Source organism: Haliotis asinina, chromosome 13, assembly GCF_037392515.1.
Source record: "Haliotis asinina isolate JCU_RB_2024 chromosome 13, JCU_Hal_asi_v2, whole genome shotgun sequence".
Taxonomy (NCBI): Eukaryota; Metazoa; Mollusca; class Gastropoda; order Lepetellida; family Haliotidae; genus Haliotis; species Haliotis asinina.
Genome location: NC_090292.1, coordinates 26715507 through 26743272, shown reverse-complemented (window position 1 = coordinate 26743272; position 27766 = coordinate 26715507). Strand labels below are relative to the sequence as shown.

Sequence of the window (27766 nt, the reverse complement as noted above, 5' to 3'; positions counted from 1 at the left end):
CTCTCTATCACGATTATGTAATCACTACCTCCTGATTATCTAGCATAACAAGAGGATTAATTTGTTTAAAGGATTAAGGGTCCTTTATTTGACTGCTAATTCCCAGGCCAGTTTAGACAGTGTTAAATTGGCTTGTTGGAACTGGAAAGTCGTGCCAGAATACTGAATAGACAAATGCCAGATTAGACAATGTTACTGCTTTTGACAGTATGCTGGATTGGACAGGTGACAGTATTGGCAGATTTCCCTGTAGTATTTGTATATGTGTGGCAACATTGGTGAACCCTGGACTGAGCTGTGTACCTGCAGTAGGATGACAGATGTGCGCAACTTGTTGTAGACAGACCACTTCCTGTAGCTTCTCCACTTGGACTGGATGACAGTGGCAGCATGGGTCTGGCGGAGGTGTAATGCCTTTCTGTGAACAATACAAGATATTGCAATCAGTGATTGAATAGGTTTAGTTATACATTGTTTTTCGTAATATCCCACCAATGTCATGGCAGGGGGTGCATGAAATAGGCTTCAAACATTGTACCCATGTGGGCAATCAAATGCTTTAGTATTAAGTTAGCCCATGGCCCTTCTTACAATCAATTCAACCACACATGCAGTTGTTGTGGTTCGTGAATACGGAAGCTAATTGGCATTTTTGGACACTGATTGAAATTTTGAGTTACCTCCCTTAAAGGCCCCACTAATGCAGGAGTTTAATCTGGAAGAATATTTGAATAACATTCAAGTCAGTGGTCCTAATCGGGCTAGAGTTATCCCCCTTTATTGCCTCTTCACTACAAGAGTTAAATCCTCTTGAGTTCAAGAGCCTGCCTTCTATCCTGAATTGAATCTAGATAGCTGCCTTTAATGTTTTGTCACTACAAGAGCTCAACACCAGGCACAGAATGACCATTCTCTAAGCTAGCGATACAACACAAATCTGACCAGACATAAAGAGCTAAATCCTCATTTAGTAGGACAGCCTACCTTCAAACCTATTTTGACAGCTAATTAATTTAACTACCTCTTCACAACAAGAGCTAAATCCTCATTGAGTAAAATGGGCAACCTTCCAGCCAACAGTCCTAATGTAATAAGAGTTACCATCCTTCACCGCCTCTTCACTACATGACCGACTTTCTTGACAGCAACACAAGTGTGATCTCAGTTATCTCCCTTAACTGCACCTTCACAAGAAAAACTACGTCCTCAGTGAGTACAACAGTCCACCTCACAGCCAGCGGTGCTAATTTGAGGTGAGATAGCTACCTCAACTGCTTCTCACATGTAACAGCTCTCTGCATACAACAGCCAACCTTTTCCCCAGTAACACATCAACACAAGCCTGGACAGTGCCTGGCCTCACTTTACTGCCTCTTTGATACAAGAGCTAAGCTTTCATTGTGTACCATAGTTATCTCCCTTTACTGCCCTTTTCCAACAAGAGACCTGATGTGTATACAATGGCCTACCTTCTACCCAGTGGTCATAATCTGACCAGAGTTATCTCCCTTTACTGCCCCTTCTCTAATACATACAATCGACCTGACATGTATAGATACAATGGCCTACCTTCTAGTAAGTGGTCATAATCTGACCACATTTATCCCCCTTTACTGTCCCTTCTATACAAGAGACGTGACATGTGCACAATGGCCTACCTTCTAGCCAGCAGGCCCCGTCCGAATGTCTGCACCAGTAGCACCGACTTCCTGATTCTCTCGTACTTGCGACGCAGTAGCCAGCCTCGGATGTGTTTCTGTATCATGACACCACAAGCACGGAGCTTGTCGGCTCTGAGCTTCTCGAGGTACGCCACCTGTCCCGCTCGGAAGAATATCTTCGTCTTGCCGAACCTGTACTTGTCAGGGTCCTGTAGTGAAAAAGAAAGTATAAACTTTGTGAGACATGACCTGGGACAGCAGGCACTGAAATAGTACTCCACACATAATTACAGTTCCAGGAACATTTCAGAAGCAAGACTTTCATGGGTACGCGGTCCAAGAAGAAAAAGTGGTCATAACCTATTCCATCCAAAAATCAAATGGTACAAATCACAATGATTTGTGCAAAGTAACAGGGGCGGGTATTGCAGAGAATTTTCATATTGCGATATATGGCCATGCGAAAGCACATATTGCGACATGTATATGAAAATATTGCAAGAGGTATTTTTAAACAAAAAAATACATATAACCGTATTAATGCTTCACTTATAAAGCAAAAACATAACATGTGAAATACTGAAATACCAAACAATTTCTGAGAGTGACAGTTGACAATCAGCGTATCGCAATACGTATGCTTTTAATGTCTGAACCAGTAAATACAAGTAAATTGGTTATATTGTGCAGACCTCAAAATAGATACTATTTCATCTCTCAACAAGAAACTATGAACTCAAACAATGAAAGCGTTCATTCCTGCCTGACAACGGTACTAGAATCTGTATCAAACCATCATACTCACAGCATAAAGAGGTTGCCATCTATAAAATTTGTTCTAAACTTCTAAAATGCCAAATTAAAAGAAATACTTGTAATTTCAACAAACCCACCATTTCTATCACTGCCAGAATAAAATGAGTGAGTGAACCCAGTTATACGCCGGACTCAGCAATATTCCAGCTATATGGCAGTGGTCTATAAATACTCCAGTCTGGACCATACAATCCAGTGATCAAGAGCAAGAGCATTGATCTGCACAATGAGGAAACAATGGCATGTATCAACTAAGTCAGTGAGCCTGACAACCCAATCCCGTTAGTCACTTCTTACGACAAGCATGAAGAACAATTCTCACAAATTCAGGTCTTTAAGGGTCTCTAGAATAAAGTAAAAATTAAACGATCTCTAAATATTCTTTCTTAAACAAATTTATCACAGATTCCTGGTTTATGCCCTGCAGTATTGTAAGAGTACAGACATTTCCATTGACAAGCTGTCCAGTATGTACAAAGATGAATGGTGTTCACAAAACCGGAGGTTAATTATTATGATATGTTTTTAATAAATGTGTTTCAAAAATAATACAAAACTATCAAATAATTTAAACTCCTAAAAACAGTGTCATAAAACAGCACAGTGCGTATATTCCCCTTTGCTATTGATTGCAGTAACCACTAAATACTCACTGTAATCAACTTGACAAGAATGTTTTCACATGTCTTCAACTGGTCCTTTTTGATGATATCCTTGGAAACGGCCAGCACACGATATCGCTGGAAAAACTCGGCATACGTCCATCTGGAAAACAGGATATCAGATTGAGTGAGTGAGTGAGTGAGTGAGTGAGTGAGTGAGTGAGTGAGTGAGTGAGTGACAGTATACTAAGCCTTGAACAGTATCTTGTTTCTTAGACGTTTAGTGTTAGCTAAATTGATCAGTAATCAGAAATATCAAGTAGGAAAACACTGTTTGCATTAATGCAGAAACCTGCATTTTTCATGCAAAAAAATAACAAAAACACATACAAATATTTAAAATATTAAAAAGTACCTTAAAAGTGCAAAATATCAAAAAATAAGAAATTTTGAAATGTTTCAGGACTGTAATGAAAATTTCACACTCAAAAGATCTGGACTACAAATTTAAAATATTATTTCTGCACTCACTCTTACAAATCATAGTGCAAACACTGAGAAATCATTGAAAATGCCATGAAAATTGTGTCAGTAGTAACGATCAACAATGGGAAGAGTTCTACTGATATCTTTATCACTAATGTAAGTGACGATTGGCTGTTGTTGATAATACTGTTATCAAGCTATGTTATTATAGACCTTATTAGTATGTATATTACTGGCATCAAGCTTTCACTCAATGTTCATCACACCAACTTCTGAATGCCACTCAAAAAACATAAATAGCCTGTGTTGCCCTGGGCAATCAGAAGTATTCACCTTGAGGGGTACCCAGCAGCACTGATGCGGATAGTCTCCAACACACCACAAGCTCTCAGTTGCTCCACAGCTCGCTTCGGATTGAACCTGAAGAAACAAGTGACAGTTCATCACATCAAAATAGAAAGAGTTTTAACCGTATTTACTTTCTTGCTTTTACATTTGGTTCTTTGCTAAGAAACAAAGGCACAGAAAAGCTGTGTACCTACATAAATTACACAAATATTTATGTGAAAACTCAATTCCTATTGAGTCGACTGTATACAATTACACTTGAATGTTTGTAAACACTTTATAAATGTGACCTCACATGCATACACACCAAAATGTCAAATCTTGTGTACTGGTGGATAGATAAGAAAGCTGATGTATACTGAGAGGTTCTATTTGAGGACATGAATTTTGACAACTTGCAGTCTTTCTTAGCGCACAAAATATACATTGAGTAGATGTAATTTTTTACTAACTTTGAAAAAAGATGTTATTGTTATTATTTTATTTATATGTGGCCCTTTTGATCAGGGGTTTGTGGCCCTTCTGACTTTTTGATGCGGCCCTTTAGACTAGGGATTTGTGGCCCTTTTGACTTTCTTGTGGTCCTTTTGATTTTTCTGTTTTGAGGCCGTTTTGTCATGCAGCCCATTTGAACTGTTTGATACAGATCAAATACACATAACAAACATTCAGATGAAAGCTTTTCATAAGTTTACAATTAATGGTAAATGCCAAAATACAGAAAATAGATAGGTGGGTACAATTTATTTTGTTCCTCACAGTAAAATTACGATACCCAATTGAGATGAACACAAGCCAGTACATAACTCAATGACCCAAAATATCATCTGTAGCTCTAAAGAGGTAAGAAGTTGTTTGATTGTTTGTTTAATGAAGCATTTAGTCCAGCTAAAAAATGGCAGTCACCCATACTTTAACACTTACGTTAGTTGTAGCACCTATACTTTAACACTTGCTCCAGTTGTAGCACCTATACTTTAACACTTGCGCCAGTTGTAGCACCTATACTTTAACATTTACGCCAGTTGTAGCACCTATACTTTAACACTTTCGCCAGTTGAAGCACCTATACTTTAACACTTACGCCAGTTGTAGCACCTATACTTTAACATTTACGCCAGTTGTAGCACCTATACTTTAACACTTGCGCCAGTTGTAGCACCTATACTTTAACACTTGCGCCAGTTGTAGCACCTATACTTTAACATTTACGCCAGTTGTAGCACCTATACTTTAACACTTGCGCCAGTTGTAGCACCTATACTTTAACACTTGCGCCAGTTGTAGCACCTATACTTTAACATTTCCGCCAGTTGTAGCACCTATACTTTAACACTTGCGCCAGTTGTAGCACCTATACTTTAACATTTGCGCCAGTTGTAGCACCTATACTTTAACACTTGCGCCAGTTGTAGCACCTATACTTTAACATTTGCGCCAGTTGTAGCACCTATACTTTAACATTTGCACCAGTTGTAGCACCTATATTTTAACACTTGCGCCAGTTGTAGCACCTATACTTTAACACTTGCGCCAGTTGTAGCACCTATACTTTAACACTTGCGGCAGTTGTAGTGTTGTGTTTGCTTTGCACAACTGTGCCCAAGTGATAAATAGTGATAACATAGTGACAGCAGACAAAATAATGAAGACATCACTAAGAAATCTAGAACTTTCCCTTTTTCTGTTTTTAACAATTATGTTAAAAACACCACATTTAAAAAGTAAAGAGAAACGAACTCCTGAACAAGTGAATTCAAGGCATGTTTAGGATTGAGGCATTAAAACAATCGTGGCACAGACTTCTACAAACATCCTTCTGCAAAAGCTTCTTTCAAGTCATACAAACACTACAATCTGACCTTTGTTGAGGTCAAATCTCAAAAATAATCCTTGCATTACCTGCTGAAATCATACACTTACTCGAATGCTTCTTTCGAGTCATTGGGTTTGATACAACGGATGTAGTGGGGTGTGGTTGCATTCAGCGTCTCCATGAGAAGTTTGAGAGAGTCTCGGAACTGTGATCCAACTGTTTTCTTGTGTTGTTTGCTACCCGTCTTGGCTGATTGGCGGAGGGGCGTGACCGTCACTGACCCAGACCTTCCTTTCTTGTCGCCCACCTCTTCAAACAACTGGGCCACCATGTCAAACTGGAGATACACGTAAACGTAAGGTGAGTTTAAGTGAAGTGAGTTGAGTTCAGGTGAGGTGAGGTGAGGTGAGTTCAGGTGAGATGGGTTTAGGTGTGCTGGGTTAAGGTAAGATTAGTGTGACTTTAGGTGAGGTGGGTTTGAAGTTTTGATATCATACTGCAGATATAAGAACATTTAAGGTGTGTAAGGTGAAGTGAAGTGAGATGAACAAAGGACAGATGAGGTGAGTTTAAATGAAGCTTCGATATCATATCAAAGCTGTAAGAAGTATAGCAGAAAACACACCTCTGAGGTTTTGGTGGAGAATGTAAAACCGGAGGGGGAGGGATTTCCTGACCCTTATGGTTTTTTACATTGTCTACTAAAACCGAGGAGAAGTGGGGGAGGGATTTCCTGACCCTTATGGTTTTTTACATTGTCTACCAAAACCGAGGAGAAGTGTTTCCTCTATCATATATTCCATCAGTGATGCGTAATCACAATATAGATGATCATTTAATGAAGCTACATAACAATAACTGAAGCTTGCGTAAAATCAATTTAATGACAGTAACTATAAGTAGATAATTCAACCCCACTACCTTCGTCGGCTGTGTGGTAGAGTGTCTGCCTATGGATGTAAGTTGCACTCCCATCCAGCTCCAGAAAACATTTGTGTTGTGAGTTTAATCTTGAAGGATGTTTTTCAATTGATTAAAAACACTCATGTATCATTTGGATGTTGATGTTCATATAAAGAGTAAAACCTGGGAGCGGCCTTACTAACGAAAGTAAAAACTGGGAAGAAGTCTTTCTAGAGAAAAGTAAAACCTGTCCCTCCAAAACAAAAACCTCAAATGCGCTTATTCTGGGAAACCAAGAGATGACCTAATATATAGTGAGAAGCACACTTTAGGTTTATATAATAGGGTTAATATAGGTGAGTTTGGTGAGGTGAGTTTGGTGATGTGACCTAGGTGAGGTCAGGTGAGATGAGGTGTGAGGCTGCGACATTATACTGAGGATATTAGAACACTCAAAGTGAGGTGAGGTGAGTAGGCTTTCACAAGTGAAACCTTTCACAGTAATAAGCAGAAATGATAAGCAGTGATAAGCAGAAAACAATAGATGTTAATTTACCATCAAAAACTCAAGATGCTTTATATGATTGACTTTTCCTTCGATTTATATGACAGATATAACAATCTCCCTCGGTTTAGGATGAAAATGTAAACATTCAGGGTTGGGAAAAGGGTCATGCCTCCGGCCCTCGGGTATTCCCCTCGCCCTCATGGTTACGTTTTCGACCTAAACCTTGTGATCGTATTATATCCCCAAGCCAGGGAGCACTGAGGTGACATAAACCAACAAAGCGACTTCATAAGCTACATCCGTTTTGAGTCAGATGGACACAAGTTTCCACATACCTCACTGGCCTTGAGGATGTTGATCTGCTCTTCCAAGATGGTGTCCCGGTTCTTCTCCAAGAAGCCGTCTGCGGTGTACGTGACTCGGTCTGCGAAGTGGATGATGATGAAAGATTTCATGGACATCCTCGGTTTGTCGAAATGCTTGGACTTCTTCAGGTGTTTATCAAACAGTTTCTGACACCAGTTCTGGTCTGATCCTTTTGGCATCTGAAAGATATTGACATCTGGTTACAGACGAAGTTGAAGTTTGTTCTAAAAGCTGTTCTAAAATTGTACAGGTATATCAGTTTGTCTAGACCAAGCAATCGAGCCATAAAAGGCGATTAACGGGACTGGGTTTCTATCTCAGCTTCTTGGCGCAGCTTTTACAGATATATAATTTCTTTAATTAGTTTTATTCATCTAAGTGAGGCATACACAAAATTATATCAATGTGGTTCGATGGAGTAGCTTACAAAATAGTCAAGCAAAACAAATGCAGTAGGTAATGCAAAGTACACTTATAATATCACAATAAAGGAAAGGATCTGTGAGACTAAAGCGGTTACAATATGGAAGAGTTACCTCCCATGGAACATCACAATTCATAAAGACAGTATTACACTATCTTGTCAGTTCAACAAATGGCAAAACGGATCATCAGAGCAATTGTGTAATTTCCGACACTTTCAGCCTCATCTCCAAGATATGCCTGTTATCACTAAGATTGTTCTGGTATCACAAATTCGGTCTGTAATCACTAAGTTCTGTCCTCTGCCACTAAGATATGTTTGTTATCACTACACTCTGTCTAAAATCACTAAGTAAAGTCTGTTGTGCCTACGATAATGTCTGTTGTCAGACCATTTAAATAGTAGCACTCATGTAAATCAGCTCACCTTGCACTCTTCATCCAGCAAGTCCAGGATGCCAAGCTTGTTCTCTATCAGGTCAATACAGGGCTGGTTGTCATAGAAATCAATAAACGACCACTCGATCTTCTCCCTTACGTACTCCTCCTGTTCCAGCTTGAACACATGCTGAAAACAACAAAAGATACCCTGTACAAGATAGACAACAGCAACAGATACCCTGTACAGGATAGACAACAGCAACAGCAACAGATACCCTGCACAGGATAGACAATGGCAACAGAAACAGACACCCTGCACAGGATAGACAATGGCAACAGAAACAGATACCCTGTACTGGCTGGACAACAGCAACTGCAAGAGATACCCTGTAAAGGATAGACAACATCAACAGCAACAGCAAACAGCAACAGATACCCTGCACAGGATAGACAATGGCAACCGCAACAGATAACCTGTACAGGACAGACAACAGCAACAGATACCCTGTACAGGATACACAACAGCAACAGATACCCTGTACAGGATAGACAACAGCAACAGATACCCTGTACAGGATAGACAACAGCAACAGAAACAGATACCCTGTACAGGATAGACAACAGCAACAGAAACAGATACCCTGTACAGGATAGACAACAGCAACAGATAGCCTGTACAGGATAGACAACAACAACAGATAGCCTATACTGGCTGGACAACAGCAACAGATACCCTATACAGGATAGACAACAGCAACAGATAGCCTGTACAGGATAGACAACAGCAACAGATACCCTATACAGGATAGACAACAGCAACAGATACCCTGTACAGGATAGACAACAGCAACAGCAACAGCAACAGATACCCTGTACAGGATAGACAACAGCAACAGAAACAGATACCCTGTACAGGATACACAACAGCAACAGCAACAGATATCCTATACTGGCTGGACAACAGCAACAGATACCCTATACAGGATAGACAACAGCAACAGATAGCCTGTACAGGATAGACAACAGCAACAGATATTCTATACTGGCTGGACAACAGCAACAGATACCCTATACAGGATAGACAACAGCAACAGATAGCCTGTACTAGCTAGACAAAAGCAACAAAACTAATTATAGATTAACAACAGCACCTACAGCAATATAACACATATACACTACAAACAAAAAGTATGGGAATACCCTAAAATTTGATAGTCATATAAAAATATAAAGGTAGTGAAGTCATTTATACCTTAAGGTGTATTCTTTGCGTGTATTTGTAGGCACTTTAAAATACATGCCAGAACAAGCAGTGATGCCACTGATTAAATTTTCATTGAATTTGAATGAAATGAAACATTGTCAAAACAGTCAAAAACAAGGTTGCTGAAATACACAAGCAATATGTTTGATTCAAATGCCCAAACACAACAGCCTAGTGTGAAGAGTGAAAATACTTAAGAGAGAGCAAAGACTTACGGCAGACGTAATGACGGTTCAGACCAACTCACCATATTGAATATCTGTTGCAGTTTTTCATTTGCGTAGTTTATACAGAACTGCTCAAAACTGTTGACCTGAAATGTTTCAAACCTGGAAAGAAAATAAGTGAAGTCAAAATCCAACTTTAACATTACTCATCCACATCTAGATGAAACCTCCAAGTAATATCTAGATGCTATAAACTCCAGGGGTCATCATGACATATACAATGGAAACACATTTTGGATTTGTTGTTTATGACAAGTACCTAAATATTTGGAGAGAACAAGTAATCGTCTGGATGCTTCTCCCAGACTTAGATTAGTTAAGATGTCTGACAGACAGACAGACAGTGGGAAATAAATATATATATATAGCACGCTTGTTTGCAACATACCCATAAATATCAAGCACTCCTATGAAGTTGAGTTTGGCTTTTGTCTTGACTGAGTTTCGTAGTACATTGTTAACATGGGAAACGATCCAGTCAAACATTTGGGAGTATATGTGCTTGGCCAGAGCGTCTCGTGCAAAGCTGGCCTGAAAAAGGAAGGATCATACAGTGAGCACTGTTTTCTGCCATGTTCAGAAACATACAAGTAATATCATGAAACTGGTTCAAAATATTCTACTCATGCAGAATGACTATGAGTGAGTGAGTGAGTTGAGTTTTACGCCGCACTCAGCAATATTACAGCTATATGGCGGCGATCTGTAAATAATCGAGTCTGGACCAGACAATCCAGTGATCAACAACATGAGCATCGATCTGCGCAATTGGGAACCGATGACATGCGTCAACCAAGTCAGCGAGCCTGACCACCCGATCCCGTTAGTCGCCTCTTACGACAAGTATAGTCGCCTTTTATGGCAAGCATGGGTTGCTGAAGGCCTATTCTACCCCGGGACCTTCACGGGTCAGAATGACTATGATTATATGCTTCCTTCAGCAATATTCTAGCAATACCATTGCTGGGGACACTCAGTTTGTTTGCTGTCGCACTCAGCAAATTTCAGCAATATTCTAGCAATACCATTGCTGGGGACACTCAGTTTGTTTGCTGTCGCACTCAGCAAATTTCAGCAATATAACACTGACCTGAACATAATTAAGTCTGGACCAGACTATCCAGTTATCAAGACCATGAGCATCGACCTACGTAAATGGGATACGATGACATGTGTCAACCAAGTCAGTGATCCTGACCACCCAATCCCGTTAGTCACCTCTTACAACAAGCATAGGGTGCAGAAGACCAGTTCAAACCTGGATCTGCATGGGTTGAATTAGGAAAGACGTTCAGGATTACTGCACATAAATATTTATATCAGTGAGAGAGTGAGTGAGATAGTATGGATTTTCGCTGCTTTTAGCAGTATTCCTGCACTATCTAAGCAAGGGACACCACACACATTGCACCCATATGGGGAATCCAACTTCAGCGTGATGAGCAAAGGTTTTAACCACTTGGCTCCCTAACCACCACAATAACCACTCGAAAAACAACCTGGAACATCAGTGGACATAAAGCTAAGAGGGAATCTAGCTGAGGGAGATTATTTAGACATTTGATGTAATCTTTCAGAAACTTACCTGACTCTCTGTCAGGGGTTTTGTGAGAGTTTCGTTGACCGTCTGGATGGACCGATTACAGAGCCACATCCTCATCTGTGACTCTTCGATGCCAAGCAGTTGACACATCACCGTTAAATGCTCATCTTGTTTCTGTAGAAAAACAAACATTCAAAAGTTCAGCAAGACAAATGTACAACTTAGTCTGTTTGATTCATGCCAACCGAGCAATATTGAAACTGTATGATGGCAGTCTGTAAATAACAAAGTCGTGACCAGACGATGCAGTGATTGATAAAAAGCGATGATTCTTTCATTCTGCTGACTAGAATTACATAACCCGTGAAGGTCCCAGGGTAGAATAGGCCTTCAGCAACCCATGCTTGCCATAAAAGGAAACTATGCTTGTCGTAAGAGGCGACTAATGGTATTGGGTGGTCAGGCTTGCTGACATGTCATCAGTTCCCAATTGCACAGATCGATGCTCATGTTGTTGATCACTTGATTGTCTGGTCCAGACTCGATTATTTACAGACCGCCACCATATAGCTGTATTATTGCTGAGTGCAGCGTAAAACTAAACTCACTCACTCACTCACTGTTGGGTTGCACCTAATGCAGTCTCTTCAAGCATGGGCTCCTGAAGACCAGTTCTGACCCTGGTCTTTACAGGAGACAAGGATGGGTTACTGAAGACCAATTCTGACCCTGGTCTTTACAGGAGACAAGGATGGGTTACTGAAGACCAGTTCTGACCCTGGTCTTTACAGGAGACAAGGATGGGTTACTGAAGACCAATTCTGACCCTGGTCTTTACAGGAGACAAGGATGGGTTACTGAAGACCAATTCTGACCCTGGTTTTTACAGGAGACAAGGATGGGTTACTGAAGACCAATTCTGACCCTGGTCTTTACAGGAGACAAGGATGGGTTACTGAAGACCAATTCTGACCCTGATCTTCATGGTGGATAAACATGTGTTCCAGGAAATCCAATTTTAACCCGGTTCTTTACTGGGACAAACACGGGTAGTGCTAACCCTGATTTTTACAAGGAACAAGCATGGTTTCTTGAAGAAAAATTCTAGCCCCGATCTTCATGGTTTGCTACAACTTACTGGGATCTCGCAACTCTCGCCCTCCTTCTCTCTGATGACCACGTTGCCGAAGTGAAGTACAGAAGACATGATACGGAAGATCATCATTTGATCCTTGCCAGAAAAACCTGGAACACAGAACATGATCTTCAGCATCAGTAAGTGTATATCCCTTCACCGCCTTCCGAAGTGCTGACACTGGTGACCAGTTCATGTCAAGGGCTAGACACCGTCTGTGTATCATCGCTTGCACAAGTGGCACCAAGCAGGTATTTCAGAAAGTTTGACTCTTACAACACACATACTACCCATCAAAAGTTTAGACTCACCAGTGTTAACATATGTAAAGGCAACTGGCCTTTTTAGATTTTTGCAAAATATTAAAAAATATGTACTGTTTACACATGAACAGATGCATCGTATAACCAAAGTTATAATGTTGGAAAGATTATTGTCATGAGTTCAATAAATGATTAAACAAAGTGAAAATTGGAGAAATTTTAACAAAACTTTACACTAAAACACACTTATTCACAGGCACCATATTTGCACATGCTTTTCGGCAATTTGATACTTTATCCTCATGCAATTCATCAGCGTAAGGGTTTGTTAGACTCATAATGGCAGTATAATGAATAATACAAATAAAACAATGTTTAGTCAGACTGATGGTGAGCTGACATCACTAGAAGGACAAAGGTTATTACCTAGTAAACTGAAAGCCTCCCGTAGAACCTGAAAGTCACTGGCGTCATCGACCCCATTGATCTCCGGGCTCCCTCCATGACATGTGTAGAAGAAGTCATCTGCTGACTCTGCAACAAAAAACAAAACAAAAACAGTTAAGTTAAGAATTCCTGTCACAATCATTTCCAGTAAGTTTCAAGTTCAGTCACCGTCAAGCTGACCTACAGTCAAGTCTGGCAACAATCAAGTGTAGCTACTATCAAGTCACATCACGTCAAAGTAGAGCCACAATGAAGTCAATTCACTTTAAAGTTAAGCCACCGTCAAGTGAGTGAGTGAGTGAGTGAGTGAGTGAGTGAGTGAGTGAGTGAGTGAGTGAGTGAGTGAGTGAGAGTGAGTGAGTGTGTGTGAGTGATTATAGTTTACACAACTGTACCCATGTGGGGAAACGAACCTGTGTTTTCAGGATGACTAATGTAAACTTTAACTATTAGGCTACCCACAGCCAGCACTATGGCAATTGTAAGTTCATGATAAATCATAAAAGTTAAAGATCTGATTGTCTTGTACAACAGCATCCTTTCTGACAACCCACTCCATCTTACAACAAGAACAGGTTAGTGGGAACAAAAACAGAACACAGAAACAGCAGAGATGCCAACCCCAAACAGGGGCAATCAGGAATCTGAACTTCCTAAGACAGAAGTAAAATGGAATTTTTCCCAACAAATTAGGGATCCCTATAAATTGTTGCACTCAAGGACCGAAACTTGTCAGAGACATTACACATAGGAATCCAGGCTTGCAGTATTCGGCAGTGGTAAGTAATTAAATACTGGGTGAAACCTGGAATTTATCAGGCAGCCTATTCAACTTCAGATTACTTCCTTGCATAAAGAAGTTGAGAACTTCTGTAAATAAGGTGTTCTGTTCATTTAATTAGCATTATTGATAGTCAAAGATGATCCTAGCCTTTATCTACATCTTTGTTAAATTTTGAAAAAAAATGGAATGAATTTGGCTTTGTAGCAATGACAGAATGGGGATACATTTTTGTGGATAATTTAGATAAATTCAAGTGGGTTGTCATCTCTGAAACAGGATTCAAGTGCCATGCTGTACATACTCAGCTTCATTTCGGCAAGTTCTGGCAGGCTGGCTGATGCACAGAGCTGGTAGAAGATGTGGTAGTTTCGTTCCTCCTCCGCCTGGAACACCACTCTGTAACACAAGGACAATGTCACTTGAACACAATGTAACAAGACAAACAACACCTTAACACAATGTTTCATTTGAGCAATGCTTTCATAACACAATGTAAGACAAGGGTAACAACTCCTTAAAACAATGTATGACATGGGCAATGTCTCTCTAAAGAACACAACTCAACACAAGAGGCACACCACGTTAGGTACAAAGTGTATGACATGGGCGATGCTTTTAGAACACAATGTAACACAAGGGGAACACCACTTTAACACAATGTATCACCTCAGAAATGCTTTTATAATGCAACGTATCACAAGGGTAACCACTCCTTAACACACTATATCACTGGACAATACTTTCACAACACAATGTAACACAATTGGAAGGAAACTTACACACCATGTAACACAAGGGGAACACCACTTGAACACAAGGTAACACAGAAAGGGTAGGAAACAAACGCAAAGTATGTCAATAGGAAGGAATCTTAAACATAATGTTACACAATGGGTAAGTAACTTATACACAATGTGACACATGGGGAACACCTCTTTAACACAATGTAACAAAGAGAACATCCACTGGATCACAATGTAACACAGGGTAACACAATAGGATTGCACTTTAAGAAAATGCATCACATAGACACAACCACTTCAACACAATGTAGGACTCAAACACGACCTTAGCACTGTAACACAACAGGAGGCATCGCACAAGGAAGATGCAATTTTAACACTGTGAAACAGAATATATATTACTTATATTTAGTAAGCTTATAAAATACAGCAAACAAGCTTCATGACAGAGCTTCAATGACAGAGCTTCATAAAATTGTGACATCAGAACTGATGATGTCACTGTGTGGTTTTCAAGGCATTGTGAAGCTATTTCTTTGATCTCATGAATTTGCCAGTGGCACCTAGTTTGGGAGAATGAATCTACATATATTTTCAATTAAATCTTACCTGGATTTCTCCAGCAAGTACGTCCTCATGTTGGCTCCAATAATTTCGTGCTTCCTGCTGAACGTGATCTCGATGTATTTACCAAACCTACTGCTGTTGTCATTTCTTGTTGTCTTGGCATTACCAATTGCCTGAAACACAGCGACAACTCACCTGGTGAAATTGGTTTAAATTTCATAATGGTGATTGCTTCATTACAACCATCACTGAAAATAATTGGCTAGCATCATTTATGAAGTCTTCCTGTCTGTGTTTGGTAATGCACAAAAAATACATAAATTTCAAATCTGTACAGGATTACTAGTATATTAGGAACATAAATTTCCTGGAGTCTTTAAGATAACTTCAATCATGACTAGGAACAAGCTTGTAGTTATTATAAAACGTAACAGACAAAATCAACCTTGTGAAAAACATTGTTCATGCAAACAAGTGTTCTAAAATTGTGTCCAATTACAAGACAACATGATTCTGTGGTTGTTTTGTCATTGCGACCATTTTGATTATTTCAGTTAATCGGACCTAGATGAAACTGGCTTGGAATGTGAAGGAGCTGGGACATGCAGTCTGTTCATTGTGTTCAGGAACTGAGTGAGTGAGTGAGTGTTAGACTGAAGTAGAAGTTAAGTCGGAAGAGACGCAGATCTTTGTCCAGACCTAAATTCCATTTGATTTTTTACAACGAACCCTCAATTTGATCATTTTCCTTTTGATTCTCCATACAAGCAGAAACATCGGATTTCATTTCACCCTCAGAGTAGGATTCTTTTACGTGACATCCATAGTCAACCACGTCTATGAATGATAATTCTCATAGGATAAACAGCCTGGTGTCAACCAATCATGTTTCGCCTTATTTCAGAGCTCGAAACTGTTCAGAGTCAAAATTAGGTTCCGAATCAGTGCAGCGATTGTCTTCACCACAGACACTTCTATATGTCCATGACCGGCTTAATCTGAACTATGCTACCAAGATGGGCTTACTTTAGGTGAAACGTGCCTGTAAGGTAGGTACTTTTTCTACAACTTGTGTGCCTTAAAGATTTTATTTTTAAACTATATCTAAATATGTGATGGGCTTATTCTGGGACTAATGTACCTCCCTCATGGGCTTATCCCAGCACAAAACAAAATCAAGGATGGGCTTATTCCATGAGAAACACACAAACAGGATGCAACAAGTCTAGTACTAGTGTATATAAATGATCATATGTTAACCATATCTTAATTCTAGAAATTACCTGTATGTACTGTACCTCCATGACAGGCTCAATCTAGAAATACTGAAACTCCATGTTGGGATTTTTCAAGAAATACTGTACCTCCATGAGGGGCCTTTCTAGAAATACTATACCTACATGACAGGCTTATTTTAGAGATACTGTACCTCCACAGTGGGCTTATTCTAGAAATACTGTACCTCCATGATGGGCTTATTCTTGAAATACTAGACCTCCATGACAGGCTTATTTTAGAGATACTGTACCTAAATGACAGGCTTAATCTAGAAATACTGAACCTAGATGATGGGCTTATTCCAGAAATACTGTACCCCCATGGCGGGCTTATTCTTGAAATACTGTACCTCCATGACAGGCCTGATCTAGAAATACTGAACCTCCATGATGGGCCTATTCTGGATGTACCTTATGTCATGATGGGCTTATTTTAGAGATGCTGGACCTCCATGGCGACTTTATTCTAGAAATACTGTACATCCATGATGGGCTAATTCCAGAAATACTTACCTCCATGATTGGGTTGGAGGCGAGAACCTTCTTCTCGACTTGTGTCTCACTGTCTGCTTGCGACCCCCCAACCGTTGCAAAGTATCGCATGGCATATTTGGCAGAGACAGTCTTTCCAGCACCAGACTCTCCACTGACAATAATGGACTGGTTTTCATCAAACCTGAAAACATATGGGAAGAAAATAATGTAGAAATTCCAGTTTATGCATGATAACAGAAATCAGATAACAACTGAGTCTCATAAGCAGAATACAGTTATACATAGGTAAGTATGGTCTTTGAAATTTTCAAGCCATGCTTGTCGAAAGAGGTGACTAACGGGATAGGGTGGTCAAGACTGCTGACTTGGTCAACACATGTCATTGTATCCCAGTTGTGTAGATCAGTGCTCATGATGTTGATCACTGGATTTTCTGGTGCAGACTCAATTATTTACAGACCGCTGCCACATAGCTGGAATAGTGCCAAGTGCAGCATTAAACATCAAACAATAAAATCAATCAAACTTCGCAACATTCCTGCAACATCATGTCAGGACACCAGAAAAGTGTATCACAATTTATACCAACGTTGGGAATCAATCCCAGATTTTGGAGTGACGAGCAAATGCTCCAACCACTAGACTAAAGTTATGAAAGATAAGCCTGTCATCATAAAAACAGTTGCTGCATTTACATTTGAGTTAACATCCAACATACTGAAGCTAAAAAGAAACTACACCTCATCCTCACTGACAACACTGGAGTGAGTGAATTTGGTGTTAAGCTGCATTTAGCAAATGTCTAGATCTATCATAGTGGGGGCACTAAATGGGTTTCACATAGCGTGCCCTTGTTGTGCTATGCTGCATTTAGCAATGTCTAGATCTATCATAGTGGGGGCACTAAATGGGTTTCACATGGTATGCCCACATGGAGAATCAAAACCGTGTCTTCATCATGACAAGTAAACACTGTAACCACTAGGCTCCTCCACCACCCTGCCCAAAACTGGGCCCGCTTGCACAGAGCTTTCTTAGTTACAATCAATCTTAGGCCCCTACAATCAACTTTACAATCACCGTACAATTGCTCCGATCCACGATCCACAAACACGATCTTAAGACAGTTCGGATTTAAGATCACAATCTTAACTAAGATTGAACTCTTCAACGGTGGAGGTAGAAATTTCTTAAACTCGACTCCTGTCTACAGTTGTCTTCAAGTGCGCATAGCATGCAGCACAAATAAAACGTGGAACTTGTTCCCGCACGCAAATGACATCCCTTCCTTAATCACACCTTGCAGATTTTTTATGAAAACAAAACAAAAACAAAAAAACAAAACAAAACAAAACAACAACAACAACAACAACAAAAAAAAACAACCTACAAATCTTTGAAGGAAATGATAACGTGAAAAATGATACTGCAACAACAGACCTATCATGTTTTATGCAATATAAAACTGGAATATAAATAAATGTAACCTTGACATCTTTTTGAATGCCTCCTCCGCGACAGCGAAGATGTGGGGGTCCATGGCGCCCATGTCCTGGCCGCTGTAGGCCTGTATGATGTCATTGTTGTAGATGTCTAACTGCTCATATGGGTTGATGGCCACTAACACAATACCTGTACAACAAAAACGAGGTGTGAGATGAACAGGGTCTATATCAGCATTCAAGCATATTACATAGCAAATCAGGGTAACTGTAACTACAACCGGTCTAGGCATGGCTGGCTGTGGGTTAAATCTTCAGTCCCCTGAATAAACACTCTATCCACCACTCTGTGGAGTGAGTGGGTGGGTGAGTGAGTGTTTGGAACACAGTTCCACAGCACAGTTCTCTGTGCAAACACACTTATGATTCAAGAAGGCCTACTCATGAGATTCAAAATCATGATCACTGGATCTGGCATGCTCAAGGGACATAATTCTGCCAATTTGTTAATACTGTACTTACCACAGTATGTGTAGATGAGGTTCTGTTGCACAAATCTGACCTGCAGATTGTATAGGACTGAAACAGAGGAGAACATGAGAGATGCTTGATGGGCAGTTAGAAGTATGACGGTGACGTAACAATGTATGGCATGCACGACTTCTTTAGTATGTACAACACAACATTTCTTGGCTACTCCTTGCCCTTCATCATGCCTAACTAGATTAACGCAATGAGCTGCATGTAGTATAAATTCGGGACACAAAAGTTGAAAGTTTATAAGTTTTGTAAAAGTAATGGCTGGATGATAATGTCATCTGTTTCTGCAGCTAATCATCAGAGGGTCACATAGTGTCAGTGATCAACAAACTATGGGCATGACAAACAATCACTGACACACTAGTAACTTTGTCATTTGTTGTCTTATTTGACTTTCTTCTGAACTCTGTTTACATTGTAGTTATCCTCTCATTCATTCAAGTAACAGATGTGAGATAGACCAAAGACTATCTATTACTTACTATTTTTGAACCCTGTTTACGTATTACTTACCCTCTGGTTCGTTCAAGTAACTTAGAGATGTAAGATCGTTTTCACCGATCAAAATATCCGGGTTTCGTAAATGAGGCAGATTCTTGTCTTTAATTTCTATCTCAGATTCCTGAAAAACGGCAAGTACAGTCATAAAAACGGTGACAATATTTAGTACTTCCAGTATTTGTACAAAATACTCATTAATACACTGAAATGTTCTCATTTTATTTATTGTGATTTCTACAAAAAATAATAACAAACAACATCATCTATCATTGGTAGTAAGGATTTATGAAAACTGGAATGTAGGCAGAGAATTTTTTAAACTAAAAAAAATAATGGGGATTATCCAGGAACATCTTTAAGTGGCATTCAGTAAGACTTTGAACAATAAATACAATAAAATACAATAGAAATGCAATAGAATTTGTATACATAATGATTCTGTTACTCCGGCTCGATTTAAAGACGCTAACCTACTAGCACTAGGTGCAACCTTAGACAAAGACCTAGTTGCAGAAACAAAAATTCCACTTGCAACGTAGTGTGTTAAAACGTCAGAGGTTACTGTGCGCATACACATATTTCCATGATGTAATACCCGTGAAACCATAGCAACAGAGACACAGCTGATAGCTGTTTGCCTGAGCTACCAGTGTCGAGACAAGAAATAGTAACATATTGGTGCCTTAGCTATTGAAAGTTTACAAGAAAAATGAGCTGATATGTTTATAATTATAGATTTATTGCTGATTTATTTCTCAAAAAACTGACTTGCACCTGGTGCAAGTGTGACTAATAACTAGGCTGCACTGTGTAATATTAGATTGCACCAGTGCAAGCAACAGCACTAAATCGAGCCGTATACACTAAGTCTGACAATGGGATAAATGCACTGAATTTTGTAACAGTCCTGCTGAGATCCTTTAGTCTGTTTCGTTTCATTATTGATGATAACAACAAACAAAAGTTCAGATCAGTTTCCACTTCAGTAATGACAAGTAACAGCTGAACAAAGAGATAAATTCAGTGCTGCATAATCAATTTGCTACTTGTCCTTATTGTGATTTTGTCACAAATTTGTATTATTGTAATGGTAATAATGGTCTATGGAAAAAAATAAATGGTAAATAAAATAGCTTGCCTTGAAAATTTGCAAATAAATTTGTAAATTTATAAAACTTTAACTTTTCAGGCTAATGTTTAAAATGTAATGGTAATATCGGTCAATGGAAAAAAAATTCTATAAATAGTTCAAAGACTTTTATTCAAAGCAAGATACGGTCGAATAACAATGAAAATATCAACAAAATGATAAATAAAAAACTTTTGTCAGTAAATAGGTTCTTTGCAAAGAAACAGCAACCTTGAATGCAAGGATGGCAACAGACAAAGATATTTTCAGCTGGAAACTTCCAAAGCGGGCTGGAGGTTCAGGATTTCTTAATGAATGAGGACAATTCACAGAACTGATTGATTTGAATTCAAATCCATGGACACCTGCGGATCAACGGAAAACTGCCATCACAGCATATGGCAAATTGTTCCATCGGTAAAAAATTCTTACCTTGAAAGATTGCAAATAAATTTGTAAAATCATAAAACTTTAACTTTTCAGACTAATGTTTAAAATGAAACTGAAATATTTGAAGTAACAATTCTAACTGTAAGTTTTATATCTACAAGATCACAGTTAACACAACTTTAAATGAGACGTTCATAATGACAACATTGTAAATATTGCTATGTACCAAACTATTTGACAACAGCAATTGAAACTGCCAAACATGGTAGAATGCAAACATGCATGAAACACCATGCACTATATTAGTAAGAAACAGAAACGAAATCATGCCAATTAGCTTCATATAAGAATGACATCATGCAGTAAACACAGTCTGGCTGTGAACCAGCTCTTCTAATGGGTAATACACCAGATGTACTGACCTAGGTGGAGATATATTCGCTCTGATGATTGCAGCTCCCATATTTTAGCATTACCGTATAAGTCATCATGCAAATATTGCACTGGATTCAGGGGCCTGGTTCATTCCACAAAGCTATCCCCTGACGCTAAGATGACTTCACCTTAGCATATTTAAACCTAAGCTTAAATATACTGTAGTGCCAAGATGGCATTGTATAGCAAGACCTGGTTCACTCCACAGATCAATCTTAGCACTAAGGTGATCGTAACTTCAGCATTTAGCTTATGCATATTGTAGTGGTAAGATGGCATTGTATACAGGGACCAGACTCAATTTCCACTAGACGATCATAGCGCTAAGATAACCTTAGCATTAGCTTAAGGAAGTTACCCGTGAAGGTCCCGGGGTAAAATCGGCCTTCAGCAACCCATGCCTGCCATGAAAGGCAACTATGCTTGTCGTAAAAGGCAAATAATGGGATCGGGTGGTCAGGAATGATAACTTGGTTGACACAGTTGTCATCGGTTCCCAATTGCACAGATCGATGCTCGTGCTGTTCATCACTGGATTGTCTGGTCCTGACTCACTTATTTACAGACCACTGCCACATAGCTGGTATTTTGCTGAGTGCAGCATAAAACGTAACTCACTCAGCCACTCACTTAAGGAAGTTGTACAGATTACATTGTAAAACAGGGCCTGTCCTACAAAGCAGTCATAGTACAACACTATTTTCATTCATCTCAAGCTAATGAAAAGCTTACGAGCTACAAATATCTCAGTGTCGTCACAATTCTGCAGAATCAGGGCAAATGGTAATGTACTACATAATTTCAAACTTAATTGTCTTTGCGCAAGGGAATGAATATTTATCAAAGTTGTAATGTCATATAATAACTCGAGCTAAATGTTCCACTGCACACACATATATGTATATCAAACTAAGACTAATTGATCAAACACTGAGAATTCCATGAACTTTTAAGTGGAATCTTTCACATGGCTGTTTGACAGGGTTAGCCATTATTTCCTTGAATACAGTTGGATACAGATCAAATTCACTAATAAAATAAAAATACAGGACTTTAGTTTTTCAAGATATATTCATGTTTTTTAGCAAGAATATACACAAATACACTCTCAGTACCTATAACTCATTCATCACCTTAAGAACAGGTTTGCTTCCACAATGACAGTGTGAATTTAGTTTTACAGCACTTTTGGCAATATTCCCCGATATCATGGCGGGGACATTGGAAATGAGCTTCACACATCGTACTAATATGGAGCCTCTTCAATATGACAAGCAAATGCTTCAGCCACTAGACTACCCCACCGCCCGATTCAACAATAAACGGAGCCAAGGCAGCCAAGTTGAAAACGCATTCGCTTGTTCTGTCAAAGTCCCAAGTCAAATCCAAAGTTGGTACAATATGGAACTCTCTTGATACAATTTATTATTTCTGATATATTAAACCAAACATTTACCATCAAATCCAAACAAACTAATCTCTAAATACATATTCTCTTTTCAAAATATCTGAGGCATACTAAAGACTCCAGGACACACTTTTCCTGACATTTTAAGCAAGGAACATTCTAGAAATGAATTTTGAAACCTGAGCATTCACACTTCTCCAAGTCTACTTCCCAGAGACAAGCCGACAAGTCCAACTTCAGCTCCTAGCACCTGACAACCCTGTGTAGGTTGCACAATTAAGTTAATGCTATGGGTTCTGTTGGACAAGCTCTGCTTCACTAGTCATTGTTTCTGGGGGTGGTATAATATGTATATATAGCACTGTTCTCCTGATACAATACTGTCTAAGGATGTCATGATGCATAAGTTTCCTGAATTGATACATATCACAATACCCATGTCATGATTCAATTCGTATCACGCGTCATTACCGTTTATATTTAGTTACATTTTGAACGTTACCATTTCATATTTTATATTTGTCCATGGAAAGAAAAACATTTTCTCACAGATTAAAAAGTTCTCATTTTCCATCTTTGGGAAAATATCATTTATAACACTCATAATATCAAAAAACATGATACAGTTGCTGCAAAAAGCAAATGATACATAAACATATTTAAACTGATACTTTCAAAATTTGCTCTCTTGGTCGACACATGCTCATGCTGTTGATCAGTTGATTGTCTGGTCCAGACTTGACTAATTAGAGACCACTGCCATATAGCTGGAATATTGCTGAGTGCAGTGTAAAACTAAACTCACTCACTCATTTTAAAAACTAGACATCAATACAGTGTTTGAATGTATTGATAAATGTATCGACTTAGAAACAGCAGGGATTCGGCAAGGCCGCATGAAACCATTTTGCACATTAGAATAAGAAATGAAACATTAAAATTTTGAAGTTTACCACTGATACTAGGGCAGTGGCCCATTCTAAATACAGAAAATACCAAATAATCCTGAAATTGTCCCAGTCTCAACCATATCCCAATCCCTGAAAAAATACTGATGCATTGATGTCAGTGAGTATGGTTTTACACCGCTTTTATCAATATTCCAGTAAAACCAAGATCTTCAGCATGATGAGTGAATGCTTTTTAACTACGAAGCTACCCCAACGCAACTAAATATTGATAACATACACAAAGAAAAGACAGAGAGTAAGTGAGACCGGTTTTGCTCCACTTTTATCAACGCCACTCACAGAAATGGGCTGTAACCATGTGGGGAATCAAACTCAAGCCTTTGTTTAAACCACTAAGCTACCCCACTGCCTCTTATAACCAATGTGGGACACAGTTTATATCAAAGCTCACAGCTCTGTTTGTGGCCAACAGGAATCCAGGAAATGCTGTTATAACACTGACTCTGACACACAGGATATAACCTAGTATACGACAACAAGGCCCACACAGACCCATAAAATAACTCTAACACTCTTGAGATGCTCCCTGTTTGGTAAAGAACCATATTGTTTTATTATTAAATTCCACAAGCGGAGTTCTATGTTTCTGACTGAATCAAATCATTGTAACTTAATAGTCTCTTTCAGTGGAGTTGTAGTTAGAAACAGATGGTTGAGCAACAGGAAAATGTCAACATTGAAATTACAAATTCTTTCAGTTCAGATAGTTCAACATTTAGTCTGCACTAATATGTTTGGCTTACATCTTGCAGGAACAGAGAATGTTCGTTATCCTTACCACCAGCAACAAGCTTACACTAGCCACCATGACAACAAATATCTGCTTTACATGTCTGCTGTGTATGTTAGTCTAATTTGTTTGAACATTACAAGACAATATAGGGTTTTAATGATTTTTGCAAACACCCTCAACACACGATCAAGAGTGCAGGTATATGCAAAACGTTTATTCTTGCCTATACAGACAACAGGACTACATGTCCCTGCCTACACCAACTGAAGGCCTTATTATTCCTGCCTACACTCACTAAAGGACTATATGTCCCTGCCTTTTCTGACTAAATGTCCCTCCTACAATCACTAAAGGCCAAAATGTTCTTGCCTACAATCACTAAATACCTATATGTTCCTGAACAAATTGACTAATGGCCAAAAAGTTCTTGCCTACAATAACTAAATGCGTATATGTTCCTGATTAAAGTGACTACAGGACTAAATGTTCCTGCCTACAATAACTAAATGCCTTTATGTTCCTGATTAAACTGACTAAAGGACTAATTGTTCCTGCCTAATGTGACTAAAGGTCTAACATTCTTGCCTACTATGACTTAAGGTTTAAATGTTCCTGCATACTGTGACCAAATACCTGGCTTATCCAACCTATGGTGTAACACTCTCCTGTCAACTAGAACTAAAGGCTTAATGTTCCTCACTGCCAGAAGACCAATCAGTATGACCCCTCTCTGTACAGCTATATTGATTTTACATAATGAACAAGCCACCTTCAAACTAAATATTAACTATCAGTCTGGAAGTGTAAGGACAACGACCGCTGGAGCGGAACCATGCTTACTGTGGCCACACAACTCACCTGCAGCTATTGACTGACTGCAAACACTTACCAACACACCGAGCTCATGGGAAAAGTTTGACTGAGGTCTTCAAAATCAACGAAGCATAAAATTCATTTGGGATGTTCTGTTGATATAATAAGCCAAAGGAAACCTAACTATTTCCCAGCCTGTAGAGTGGTGGGGTAGCCTACTGGTTAAGCATTTGCTCATCATACCGAAGACCTGGGTTTGATTCCCAACATGGGTACAAGGTGTAAAGACCTACATGGGTACAATGTGTAAAGACCTACATGGGTACAAGGTGTGTGTAAAGACCAACATTGGTACAATGTGTAAAGACCTACATGGGTACAAGGTGTGTGTAAAGACCAACATTGGTACAATGTGTAAAGACCTACATGGGTACAAGGTGTGTGTAAAGCCTACATGGGTACATGATGTGTAAAGACCTACATGGGTACAAGGTGTAAAGACCAACATGGGTAGAAGGTGTGTGTAAAGACCAACATTGGTACAATGTGTAAAGACCTACATGGGTACATGATGTGTAAAGACCTACATGGGTACAAGGTGTAAAGACCAACGTGGGTAGAAGGTGTGTGTAAAGACCAACACTGGTACAATGTGTAAAGACCTACATGGGTACAAGGTGTGTGTAAAGACCTACATTGGTACATGATGTGTAAAGACCTACATGGGTACAAGGTGTAAAGACCAACATGGGTAGAAGGTGTGTGTAAAGACCAACATTGGTACAATGTGCAAAGACCTACATGGGTACATGATGTGTAAAGACCAACATGGGTACAAGGTGTAAAGACCAACATGGGTACAAGGTGTAAAGACCAACATGGGTACAAGGTGTAAAGACCAACATGGGTAGAAGGTGTGTGTAAAGACCAACATTGGTACAATGTGTAAAGACCTACATGGGTACAAGGTGTGTGTAAAGACCAACATGGGTACATGATGTGTAAAGACCAACATTGCTACAATGTGTAAAGCCCATTTCTGTTGTCCCCCAATGTGATATTGCTATAATACTGCTATAAACAGAGAAAAACTCGACTCAATCAATCAATATCAGCCTCAACAGTGATCCGAGGACACACCGAAGAACGTAAAAATCTAAAATGGATCCCCTTAACTAGCCAAGCCTTCAGGATAACACCTATTATTTACATAAGTGAAACAGATTAAGGCTACAGGGTTGAGCAATTTGCATCCCAGGGGATTAAAGTGAAAGTGTCATCCTTGACAAAGGGTTTTTTCGTGACACACAAATGTGCGTAGCGTAAATGTAGAAAATGGAGGCAGAAAATTACATTCACAGTGTCCAGAGGGACGCACAATATTATTCACTGTACCCACAACACATCTATGACTTTGGTAAGTGTTTGGTTGCTATGTCGGTCAACATGATCAAATTAATTGATTCGCTGACAGGACCCTTGTATTGCCCTGCAGACTAATAATTAGGTGTCCCTTGGGTCACCATGTTCGTGAGTCAAGGTAAAACCCTCAGGTAATCTCTGACCTTTCAAATGCATAGGTGTTATTTTTACTGATGTTTCTTTTTAATGTTGTCAAAACCTGGTAAATGACTTTGTTTTAATTCTGCTTTGAGCTGCAGGGCAGTCCAAACTGATGCGCCTTTTGTCTTGGACATGAGTGAGTGGGAGAGTTTAGTTTTATGCTGCACTCAACAATATTCCAGTGCATGGCGATCTGTAAACAATCAAGTCTGGACTAAACAATCCAGTGATCAACAGCATGAGCATCGATCTACACAACTGTGATATGATTTGACGTGTCAACGAAGTCAGCGAACTTGACCACCCGATCATGTTAGTCGCCTCTTACAACAAGCATGGGTTGCTGAAGACCAATTCTAATCCTGATCTTTACAAGGTACTACGAGAAGCATGGGTTACTGAAGATCAGTCTAACCCAGATTTTCACAGGTGTCTCGGACATAAAGTGAGAAGTCTGTGACCTTGGTAACTATTCACCATCTTCAAAGAAAAACAAGGTTTGAAAACTCCTAGCTGTCAAAGCAAAATATTTATAATTCAAGCTGAATATCAGCACATACATTGACAACATGCTCAGTACCTACCCCTCATTCTTGGAATACAGAAATATTTATAGGGCAAGCAGCTACACAAACATCACCATGCAACGGCTGAAATCTAACATATATTCCACAACAACTCTCAACTATGATACTAAGATGTAACAGCTCATTATTTTCATCAGAACTACAGATAAGATTTTTTTAACTCAGTGTTCATAAAAATTGGCCAAACAAATGAAGAGAT

The 27766-nt window shown here is 39.2% G+C and overlaps 1 protein-coding gene across 2 annotated transcripts in view; it reads right to left on the bottom strand.

The window, feature by feature from the left end:
• The window catches only part of LOC137260336 (unconventional myosin-Va-like), a 148515-nt gene that overhangs the window by 70841 nt on the left and 49908 nt on the right, over positions 1-27766 (bottom strand). For both annotated transcript variants that reach the window (XM_067798014.1, XM_067798015.1), the window contains exons 3-20: positions 19551-19659; positions 19020-19076; positions 18543-18687; positions 17074-17236; positions 15326-15456; positions 14275-14369; positions 13169-13276; positions 12483-12589; positions 11387-11518; positions 10190-10332; positions 9822-9903; positions 8357-8497; positions 7476-7685; positions 5837-6066; positions 3899-3985; positions 3131-3242; positions 1659-1870; positions 304-418 (exon numbers count right to left, since the gene is read on the bottom strand). In XM_067798014.1, coding sequence (XP_067654115.1) covers positions 304-418; positions 1659-1870; positions 3131-3242; positions 3899-3985; positions 5837-6066; positions 7476-7685; positions 8357-8497; positions 9822-9903; positions 10190-10332; positions 11387-11518; positions 12483-12589; positions 13169-13276; positions 14275-14369; positions 15326-15456; positions 17074-17236; positions 18543-18687; positions 19020-19076; positions 19551-19659 — 2379 coding nt within the window. The remainder of the gene's footprint in view (positions 1-303; positions 419-1658; positions 1871-3130; positions 3243-3898; positions 3986-5836; positions 6067-7475; positions 7686-8356; positions 8498-9821; positions 9904-10189; positions 10333-11386; positions 11519-12482; positions 12590-13168; positions 13277-14274; positions 14370-15325; positions 15457-17073; positions 17237-18542; positions 18688-19019; positions 19077-19550; positions 19660-27766) is intronic.